General features: G+C 35.6%; 1 protein-coding gene across 1 annotated transcript in view; it reads right to left on the bottom strand.

The window, feature by feature from the left end:
* LOC117327693 (neuron navigator 2-like) overlaps positions 1-12,246 on the bottom strand; it is a 229,054-nt gene that overhangs the window by 74,196 nt on the left and 142,612 nt on the right. Inside the window, 4 exon segments of the mRNA XM_033884802.1 lie at positions 1,145-1,168; positions 2,722-2,774; positions 3,689-3,757; positions 8,200-9,875. Of these exon segments, the coding sequence (XP_033740693.1) occupies positions 1,145-1,168; positions 2,722-2,774; positions 3,689-3,757; positions 8,200-9,875 (1,822 nt within the window).

The following is a 12,246-nucleotide window of genomic DNA, read 5'->3' on the forward strand; positions in this document are numbered from 1 at the left end:
TTCACACAACTTTTCTACCAAAGTTTTGTACCCAAATGTCATTCCTGGCAGACTTCCCGAAAACTTCAGTGATCGATTAGAAACTTGAGAGTACTTTTCAAATATAAAATTCTTGCACAACAAAGTGTCTGGAACTTCGATAATTCTTTTGACATGTAACACAGATAAAACCAGCTTAATTCAAGCTGGCAGGAAATTTTCCTGCATATTTTATGTAAAATGTCAATTTTTTACTGTTCATGTCTGGAATAAACATTACTTTCAGGATGATGGTACAGAACTTGTCCGTTAACCTGATCGCTAACCAGCTTGGCCTTGTTGGAAAGACCAGATAAGATTTGTTCTAAAAATAGTAACAGCTTCAAGACCTTGTTGAAACATTCAGTCCAAATTTGATAACTTTCATTGGATCTAAAATAACAAGATCTATATCAAATAATGACTGCTCCCTTTCAATGTCAATGTCAAGTAACGATTTCTCCCCCGACATGTTACAAACCCACTGCACTCTTGGATACTTTAATGAGGAAACGGACATCTGATATATGGATTTTCAGTGACATGTGTCATGAAACAGACTGCATTATAGACATCTATAGGCATACATTTCCAATCTGGGTAACCTTTTTTAATCATGAAATGTAGGAAAAGACTAACAGTAGCAACCCCCCCCCCCCCCCTTTTTTTTCTATTTCTGTGGAAAAAAATGCTTTGGAATGAGGTTTCTTATCAATCCAAAAGATATCAAATTCTTATAGATTTTCCAAAGGCATTGCCTGATAAAACTGGCTTTCATTGCCCACGCCATTGAAATAATTAAGGTTTTTTTTTTTTTTTTGCAGTTTTAAGAATAACAAGATAATAATTTATATACTAAATCATTTAATATGTTTAAAATTCTTATCAGTTTTTATGAATCAAATTACAAATGATTCTTGTGTTGTCTTTCATGACTTCATAATATTGATTGAAATTTGAATTCATATCCCAATTCAATCAATCACGACGAGAAGACATTTTATAAAATAAAATAAACGTCTTATTCATCAAGTCTGCTTGTATATCTTTAAAAAACCTGCACAAGACATTTGAAATCCTTGACAAAAAATGGGGGTTCAACTTATCCCTTTTGTATAGTACATACCTCATGGTTGTGCTTCTCTTCATTCTGTCAAGAAAAATTAAACACACATCAAATAATGAATTACACAAATCACACACCTGTTGTACTAAATAATTGAAATAACGAGTTTTCCAAACAGGTAAATTCACCAAGGTACACTGTCAGCAGGTGACCAGCATGTGTATGATTTCCCCACAGCAAGAGGCTTGATACAAAATATTTTACACCCCAAAAATCTTTTCTCTGATTTGGCACAATCTCAACACAAGAATCTCAAAAAAGCTTCACCACTGGAATTTTAATGCCAACATGTTTCTAAATTGGAAAAAAATAAGATAGCAAGATTTACCAAAGTAATACAAAGAATCTGTTATGGAAAGTTATCAAGATATAAACATCAGAAAGTTATCAAGATATAACCATCAACTTATGAAGGGTCAGAGGTCACAGGCTAAGGCAACAAGTGATGTCTGTTGACGAATCGTGCCATGTTCTAATCTAATTGATCAAGTGTTATCACAGGACACTTTAAATGATAAAATATGTATAGAAATGATACTTTGCTTCAAATAGTTGAACGACAAAAGAAAAAAAAAGATAAATTCTCTACCAAGGAAATATTCAAAAAGAGGGATTCACTGTCCCCAATTAGACCTTACTGACCAGCTGTCCTTACTGAATTACCTATTTCCACTTTGACTCCGACATTCTTGTTCACAATTTGAAGTCAGAAAAAAACATCACAGTTGATAGGAAGGAGGAGTACTATTAATTCATTTGAAATATTGTCATCACTTTCTCAAAATTTCTCATCGAAAAATAACAATTTTATGAAGATGGCAAATTACCTTTCTGACTGGTCTAGATCTTTAAATCTGCAGGCTTAGAAACATTCTGTGAAATGTGTGTTTGAGTACTCTATCCAAGCCAGTAAATCTGATATAATGGACCTGTTTACTTCCTAAGTTATACTCTGAGGAATTCAAATGAAATTCCGTTCCAAACGTCCTTTAGGAGCCCCTTCACAAAAATGTTACCAAATCTTTCATAACTCTTGATTTCTGAATTAAGTTATTTTTAGGAAGATATCGATCACCAGACACATACAGAACAATCCTGAAGTGGTTAATAGACCAGAATTTAGGTTACAGATTCTCCGATAGATTACTTCTCACACCTGTTAACTTAAGTTATCTCCCTTTTCATGAAATTATGAAAACAGAAAACATTAGATCCACTTTAAAAGATTATTAAGTAATGTTAAGTTAAGTGATGAAATGTATCAAACAATATGTGTGTTATGATTGTTTGTGTTCATAATACCAGGATTGCATTTCATTTTTCTGTAAGAGTTCGTACAAATAAAGCTAAGTCCTCATGAGGTAGCAATCACTGAACTAAATGCGTTCATTATAGGATGAATGCAATGACCTTTCAAAAGTTGAAAAAGAGAGACATCGATAAATTGATACCTGTCAGGGTAAATTATGAAATATATCATTTATACTACTTCACCTGCTTTAACATTTTAATCAGTCTGTAAATTATGATTGTTATACTATTGGACCAGTGTAATAATGGAGAGTTTTTAAACTTACAGAAGAATATATGGAAGATGAACTGGACACCAGGGACAAGTTGGAGCCATGTACTGTAACACAAAATGACTGACATTAGAATGAAATCCAAATATATAAGCACATGTCACTACATGTCACTACATTCTATTATTCTATTAAGATTCTGTCTGGTTAAAAAAGAAAATCATTACAAGCTGCAAATTTCACCTCAGGAAGTCATACCAAACAAAATAACTTCACAGAAATATGCATTTTCAAATTTTTTTTTTTTTTAAATCTCACTTTATATTGTTAAAATGTATTGAACTTTTGTTTCTTATCTATAAACAATCAAAATAACCATATGATTTTTCTTTAATCTGTTAGTTTTAAACTTTTTTTACAATGTTTCAAGAAGTTTGAAGTAAATTTCATCATAAATTGTTTTATAGAAGTGATTCGAATGTCATGCATATTGAAAATATTTGTGAATAGATGTGATTTAATATTTCTTTCTAATTATTTGTGATATGCATTCCAAGTGAAACTTGCAGTAAACATGTAAAACAGTGATGTAACAACATGTAATCTCGAGCACACATACATATATACATGCATGCACTATCTATAAATCTATAAAATTATGATAACAGCTAATGTTTAATATAATATTCTGGCAGTATCTGTTGGAAAAAAGATATATTCAAGCATTATTAATCTATGAAATCAGGTAGTGTTAGAGAAAGTTATACAGCATACAAGAAAAAGAGCAGAGTGACAGAGGATTTATCTCCCTTGCATTGCAACCTACAGGTGCTTTTTCTGTCAAAAAATTATTTTAGAGTTGTCTCCCTTCTGCCAACTTGAAAAAGACTTGTTACCATGGCAATCTCTAAAAAGTCTACACAGCATTCACAGCAGCAGACGGACGAGAACTACCACAGTTACAACAATCAACTCAGCTAGCTAGGCGTCCTACGGCGTGGTCACCATTACTAAAACTTACCAGAGGAATATGAATAATCATAGTCGCCCGAGAAATAACTATAGTCCAAAGTGGAGGATTTTGTCAGACCTGTGTGTAACAGAAGTTGTAAAACATGCATGAAAAACAACTACACTCCTATATATCGCGTTAGTTAATACAGCCAGGTACAAATAGGCCAGGTATGATCAATATGCCAAGGTGAAAAAAAAAAGTTTAGATCAGATTGCCTAGTTATTATAAAAGGCATACAAAGCAAGAAAAAGTCACAGAAACACAAATTACAAAAGATATTGAGATTTGAACCCAAGGGTGATAACTCCAACATATTTCTTCATCAGAAACCAAAGAAAACAAAAGTGAAGATTTTGTTAACTTTGATGGAAAAATGATTAAACAAACTTTTGAAATTAGGTAAGTTAATTTCAAAATATTGTAAAGATACCAAAACATTTTTTTTTGAGATGCAGATCTTAGTTATGAAGATGAAAGCCACAAGAACACAAATGACCCTTGACAGCAGATGGAATAAAAAGAGGTAGTCACCAGTATGGCATAGTGGAAGTGAAGACGATGCTGAAGAAAGTAATGACAGATACATGAAGGTGAGACAAAGACCAATTTAGACACCAGATGACAGATACAGAACAGATGTCTTCAAGTAAGGTACCTAAGAAAGAAACCAAATTGGGAAACACCTTCAAAACCTCGTGACCAATTTTTTCCCCCTCCAAGTGAAAGTAACCTTGCAAAAGTGAAGTCAGCTACGGATTATTGTTTTGTGTTCATTGTGATTAAGTATGGAGTTTCATCATGAGTTCAACTTCTATCTTTTTATTTGTAAGTTTCACACAACAACTTTTTTTTTTGGATCTGTTCATCCACTGTATTCAGGATTATGTAATCCACCTATAATTTATCCCAATATTTTATTAATCCACTGTATTCAGGATTATGTAATCCACCTATAATTTATCCCAATGTTCTATTAATCCACTGTATTCAGGATTGTGTAATCAACTTATAATTTATCCCAATGTTTTATTAATCCACTGTATTCAGGATTGTGTAATCAACTTATAATTTATCCCAATGTTCTATTAATCCACTGTATTCAGGATTGTGTAATCAACTTATAATTTATCCCAATGTTCTATTAATCCACTGTACACAGGATCATGTAATCCACCTATAATTTATTACAATGGACTATTATTCCACTGTACTTACAAATAACATTTTAGTTCTAGGGGAGCAGTCTTCCTAAATTTTCTAAAGACTACAATATTTATCCCACACATGTCTATTGCAGTAAAATTTAATGAATGAATGAATTAAAAATGAAATGAACGAACAAACAAATGAATGATCGAATGAGTGAAGACCTTGATGATGCTAATTGATACAAAATTAGTTAAGAATTATTCACATACAGCATTTAGTACATAATTTAATACATATTAAACTATTAAAGAATATCAATTCAATAGACAATGCAATAAAATACTGCCTAGAACAAATCCTGCAGAATACACGATGAAGGCAATATTATTAGATAGGTTTTGAAAGCATGGTTATGACAAAATCAAAACCTGTACAAAACTGGCCGGGTGTTTCCTGGCCTCTGAGTGTTTGCTACCATACTGGTAGAATAGTTATGATGTATTTGTCATGAAATCTCATCAAAATTCAATATAGGAGAGTTTAATAGTCTGGAGGCAAGCATTACCAATAATTTTAAATGGTACCAAACAGACCCCTTCCCCAATTGATTATCTTGTAGTGAGTTAAATTGGAGTTATTCCCCCTGACGCTGCAGGTTCATAATTTTTGAAGTAGACAAAATATTGTACAAACACATCGTTTGTTTGTGTGGGATTTGTTTTACTTGTGGCAGCCAAAAATCTGCTTTTTGTACGGAAGCACCTGACATTCGTTGGCTGTATATAATGACAGCATGATTTTGACAGGTCTATTTCCTTAGCATTTCATCATTGTTGGTAACCATCCAGACTTTTAGTTCTATGAAACAAAATTTTACACAAATATTTCATGACATTTAAAAACCAAAATTGATTTGGTCATCTCTTTAAATAATAACCATTTTGCTGCAACAATGGGTATCACTCTGAATTTTAAAACCTAAAGAAACAATATAGAACTTTATCTTCTGTTTGAATACATTTGAACAAACTGTTGATATCCAATTCAAAAAAAAATTGTATTAAATGCAGTTTTCTGAAATAAAGTTGACTCCTTTGTACTGTAAAATTTTAATTGGGCCAGTATTTAAGACAAAGTAAAGATATATATAGAAGTTCTTTGAAAACATCCAGAACATAATATTTGATTGATACTCGTCTCCCAGCTTTGACTGCTGACAGCTACCATGCTGTACTTCCGCCATTAAACCACCAGTTCCTGTATCTCAAACACAGGTGTTTTATCATAGAGTAGATAAAACATTTAAAATAACTATTAAATGGACACATCTTAAAAATACATTGGTATGGTGCTTTAGGTCTTTTTTTTTTTTACTGTGCTGTCAAATCCAACCATCTATCTCTGGTCGTTGCGGTAAGAATTTTGGCAGATTTTTAATACATCAATTTGATTGATGAACACATGTAATTACCATACAAAAAGATAAATTTCATTGAGGAACTTATAAGAAAAAATGTGCTGATGGCAAATAGGACAGAAAGCATGTATCACACCTATACCAAACCTGGAAGTGTCCTACATATGACCTTGACGTAGTTGATGATACATGACTGATAACGTTGTATTAAATGCAATAGGAAGGGAGGTAATTCTGTAGAGAATGGCTGATTTTGTGAAGAGCAAGGAAAGATTCATTTTGATGTAAAGAAAGCATGTCTTTATACTTCAAAGGTCTGGCAGACATCAGTGTAGTAAAATGGCTGTCATATTGAAATCGATGATAATACAGAGAATCAGGACATTGTTTTGGCAGTTTGTCCAATAGGCTGAAGAAATGTTTTTAAGGAGAGCCTACAAAAAGGATATTATTTTCTGCATTGTCTTCCAAAAGCAAGAAGGTGCATATGCCCTGTCGAGAGTAACAGGATGGTAATGTTGGGTCACAGTGTACAAAACAATATCAATATGATGGAATGGCATGAAAACACCAGATACCAGAAAAGATGGCTGAACAGAGGTTAGAGGATTAAACAATACAACGAAACACCAGATACCAGGAAAGATGGCTGAACAGAGGTTAGAGGATTAAACAATACAACGAAACACCAGATACCAGGAAAGATGGCGGAATGGTGGTTAGAGGATTAAACAATACAACGAAAAGTACACGAGGAAAGACTGATATCTACAACAAGAAATTGGTGGAAACTTGTTTACAAATTGCATGAAAATTTCTAAATAATAAAAACAAGATTCAATATTTTCTTTCATAATTGCCATGGAAAAAACATACCGAGCCATTTATAAAAAAGACTACAATTTTTTTTTTCTTTCTGAAATCTATTCATGGCAATATTTGAGAAAATGTTGAAGGCTTGTTTGGTTTCAATATTTAAAATAAGTTTCTAAAAACAAATCTATTAGAATAAAACATCTATATGAGGAGTTTTTCAATATAAAACAGTTTCTATGTTACATACAGTAAACATAAGATGTACAAAATTCAAGGCATGGAATAATTTTTTTTCTTTTTTTTTAGATGAATATGTATACTCATTTTTTTAAATCATGTTCTGAAGAATTCAATATTTTCTTTATCTATTAAACAAAAAACCTAAAAAATTATTCCATGCAATGAAAGTGTTTGACTGGGAAAATATTCAATAATATCCCCTTACCCTTGTCTGGTTGGTTAAACATATTGTAGCATAATAAAGCATTGCACAAGTGTGAATATTTGGGCTTTGTGAGTACCGAGAACAAAATATTTACAATTTACAACATCAACACAGACAAGTGTAGAGGGTATTGTACCCCAACCATCTATAAAGATATAGAACCTGTCCAAAAAAGTTCATATAGATTTCATAATCCGATGGACAAATTAGAAATGCCACAACCTTTAAAGATTTCAAATGAAATATTTCTAGAGCAAATTAAGTATTTCATGTGCCATATATCTCAAAATAGAGTTTCCAGCTCAACCAAAATTTCACTTTTTTATTTTATTTTTTCAAATCTTTTTCAAACTTAATTTCTCACTGCTTTAACCTTTTTTTTTTTTTGTTGAGTATATAAACTCACTTGGAAATTGAACACAAAAATACTGATTATTAAAGCAAAGAAATTGTCCAAAAATCATCAAATGAAATACAACTATAAAGCCATATTCCAACCCCAAATCATGGAAATCTATTCGACAATTTATGGCCATTGTGATTGTTTCAGTGAGAATGCATTTTCGAAAGTTATGACTTCCCTTTGGAGAAAGTATGACATAATACCAAATATGACTTTTTTTTTTTTTTTTGGACAGGCTTTGGCAGTTGTTGCCATGACTACGTGACTAACGAAAACACAACACTCACGACTGCTGTCCTCTTCCTTGTTTATCTTGGACAAGACAAGGCTTCCGTACGGCAGACTGGACTGTGTGTTTGACCTCACCATGGCCGAGTTTGTTGGGTAGGCACCGCCGCTGCCGTACGCAGCAGTCATGGGATATGTAAAGCGTGACGATGAATGAGAAGAGTTGCTTGGTGTTGGGGAGGAAGGTGCGGGAGGGCTCGGAAGTTGAGAAAAGGAGTTTGTGCGAGTGATGTCTTCAGACATTTGCGATTGCTGGGCATACACAGAGTCAGATTGGCTGGATTTGAGACTATTGGACCGTGACAGGCCGTTAGGTGTGCCCTGACCATCGCGATGAGCGAGGATACGAGCACTAGCACCACTTAAGGCCCGTGCCTGCTGAATTTGAGCCTGTATGCTTGAAGCGTGAGACGATATTGATTCCATGGACTCGGTTTCTGACATGCCCATGGCCATAGTGCCATTGGGTGTTTTGAGCCAGACACCCTGTCCTGCGCCGGAATTGCGCGGACTGCCATACTCCATGGCCACATATGTGCCATTGTGTGAACCATTCTGTGGAGACTGAGGCCCAGCTTTACTATAAGTGGCATGAGGATTTGATATAATTGTACTACTACACAAAGAACCATTTTCACCTTGTGCCTGGGTCTTGCTCAGACTGTTCCGGCTGCCAAACACTTTCTTTGTCCTTCCAAGGGTGTTGGATTTGTACAATTCCCCTGGATCGGTCTGCGCTGCACTAGTTGATTTTGGAGCTCCATTGAGCCCCTTCTTCTTGCGTTCGAGGGTAGCACTACTATATGCCTCTGGCCCCATATCAGTCCGGGGGTTACCTCCCCCTGGGGTTGTGGCCCTCATGCCGGTCGCACTTCCGGGACGAGGTATTGAACTACCCCCGTTCACATCCATTGACTTACCGTTTGTCTGACCATCCACCAACATGCCATGTTTAGCTAGGCGGCTCCCCACTGCCGATGTTTTACCTGTGTTAGATCCAGTGCTTTTGTTACTACCAACAGAGGAGTTACTGGTGTTGCTAAGTGGTCTTCGGTAACCATAAGTTACCTGACCACCTGCGGAGTGTGCTCGTTGTGTCTGCATGCGCCTCATACTTGAATCCAAGAGATGCGATTGATCAGTATTAGTTTCACTGTCCCTCTTTGTGAGGAAGCCTGCACTAGAGTAACCTCCCTTGTCACTTTGGCTATCAGCTGCGTCGGCACTATGTGCCCTGTAATGGTGAATTTCTGGCTGACTGGAATTAGACAACTTGCGTAACTGGCCCACGTTGCCCTGGTTAGGCCGCCACTGGCTGTGGTCGTAGCCGTTATACAGATGAGCGTAGTCAGCAGGGTCACTGCTCAGAAGGCGATTGGTTTGAGGTAGAGAGTATTTCCGCCATCCGGAAACTGGAGTAGCATCACTTGAATAATCACTTCCTAGGAAAGCACTTGTGCCTAAGTTTGGTGCACGTTTCTGTGTTGGGAATTGGCCTTGGAAGTTGCCATTGGTGAGATTCCGGCCCAATTCTTTTGGATTGCGTTTGAGGCTCCCGTAGGGATTGCGTTCACTATCACGTGATGATCCTCCTGTGAGGTTTCCCTCATCGGTACTGATCTCATTAATGGTATCACTGATATCACCACTACTGATGGAGCTGCTGTCGTCAAAACTGCAAAACATGAAAGGAAAAATACATATTACTAAGGATCCAACTATTTTGCATTGGTTTTCAGCTCATAGGAAAACATACACCAACATTCAAATTGACACAACTTTTCTGCAAGCAAGCAGATTGATGGAATTTCTATACACTTACCTGACCATGTTTCAGAAAGCCTATGGGCGAGGTTATGTGACTTGTTAATATATATGTGCATATAAAATTAATCATGTTTAAATTTACATGCATAAGCTTGGCAGTGAGATATTCCTTTAAGTTTTCATTATGTACATAACAAATGGTTAGGACAGCTAGATGGCAGTGAGATGACTAGACAACCCCTGTATCACAAGGCATTGAAGGGATAACAATCCTTAACTGAAAAGTGCATTACTATGACACCCAATCAGATTTGCACAAAATTTCTGCAAAAGAAACTGACATCATATTAACATTAAAAACAGTGCACTTAAATTCTGAAATGTATTTTTTTTTTTTAAACATCAATGAATTTCTTGTATATTGCATATCAATGTTTATTATCAAGTGTAGTTCAGTAGAAGGCAAAAATCCAAGGCTGGTTTGCTCATTAACATATAATGGGATTCATGGTTTACTTTCAGAGATATGGGTTGCCAGGCAACAAGCATTGTTGCCTAGCAACTTGATCCTATTATATGATTGGCTACAGTTTTAATGTTCGCTCAGCCTCTGGAGCCTTGTAAGTAAATGGTGTTAACATTCAAATATTGCACACATTATATTCAAAGTTTCTCTTTTCATCAGAGTATTATGATCAAACTCCAATACTTCTCGCACAAAAAATCTTGAAAACTCCAGTTTCATTTGGAGTGTAACATCTCCCTAAAGATAGCATCAGTAGAAATATATGTTTAATCAATGTTTTTGAATTCAGTTTATAGCTCAGAAAATACTTCAAAAGGAAAACTGGTGCAAATTTTATCCAAGACAGCTATAAATGAAGAGCAATAACTTGAATCTTCCACGATCTGCTATAACCTGATTTACCTATGGTTTACAACATGGATATTAATCACTATTTGGGTGTTCACACAATCAGTAAGTAAAATCAATTTAAATTAATGATGAAACAGTTTTAATTATCCTTTCATCACTTGCGGATAATTATAAGGAAAGAAATATATTTGGTCTGACACAAGTTGTACATAACTGAATATTAGTGGCAAACCGCCACCAGAAAGTGAATGTAAATCCAGCCGTGATTTGATACATTTCCTTGGCTGGAGACCAGACATGATGCCGAGCAGGAGTGATAATGCACTAGGTCACCTCTGTAAAACTCATCATAACATTAATATCTATATCTGTAGAGATGTTATACAGAGGACGTGTGTTGTCTCCTAGCTAAACAAATATGGCGGATGTTGGGTCTTTTTTGTACCTCACCCCCATGTACCCTCTCCATACCCTTTTGTGTAAATGGTACCCAATATTGTTTTTCAGTTCCATTGAAAAGAGAACCCCCCTCTCCCGACATAATATCCGTTAGAAAGATTTTTTGTCCCTTCTGTCAAACACAATCTAAAATCTAACATTGTTGTCTCCCTCCCCCCCCCCCCCCCCCCCCTTCCCATCATCTGTAGAATCCCCCCCCCCCTCCCCCTTCCCTCCAAACAAATACAGGGAACTAATCTTGTCATCCATTGTCAAAGATAGAGAGTCTTAGCCCTGTAGTCATCCAGCTATCACTAATGATCAGGTCATCCCCTGGTTTCTTGAAATCATTTTTCCTTTTATTATTCAGACTAATGTCTGAGGAAGATCCTGCTGCTCTAGCTAGGAGACAGTTAATTGAATAAGGTTTTATATAAAACAAGCTTGTCTCAGTGTCCTGGTGTTACCATTGAATATCATAGAGGATAAGTCAATCTGTAAGAGGATTCTAAGATGGTAAACACTAAATAATTACAGTACATCAAAACATATTCTTGTAGGCGTTGGATTATTGACACTAGTAAACATTTTTTTGTCACAAGAGTGATTAATTTGGAAAATAGTTCAACACATCCTCCATCATTGTTTATGTAGAACAAGATGAACCAACACCTGTATAAGAGACCACCTGTGTTGGAAGATTTCCTCTCACAACAGACCACCCTTTTAAAAAGACCCCCTCTTCCAAGAAAAACCCTGTGTAAATAGACCACCTGTGTTGGAAGACTCCCTCTTACAACAGACCACCCTTCTAAAAAGACCCCCTCTTCCAAGAAAAACCCTGTGTAAATAGACCACCTGTGTTGGAAGACTCCCTCTTACAACAGACCACCCATTTTAAAAGACCCCCTCTTCCAAGAAAAACCCTGTGTTAAAAGACCACCTGTGTTGGAAGACTCCCTCT

Source organism: Pecten maximus, chromosome 5, assembly GCF_902652985.1.
Source record: "Pecten maximus chromosome 5, xPecMax1.1, whole genome shotgun sequence".
Lineage (NCBI taxonomy): Eukaryota > Metazoa > Mollusca > Bivalvia > Pectinida > Pectinidae > Pecten > Pecten maximus.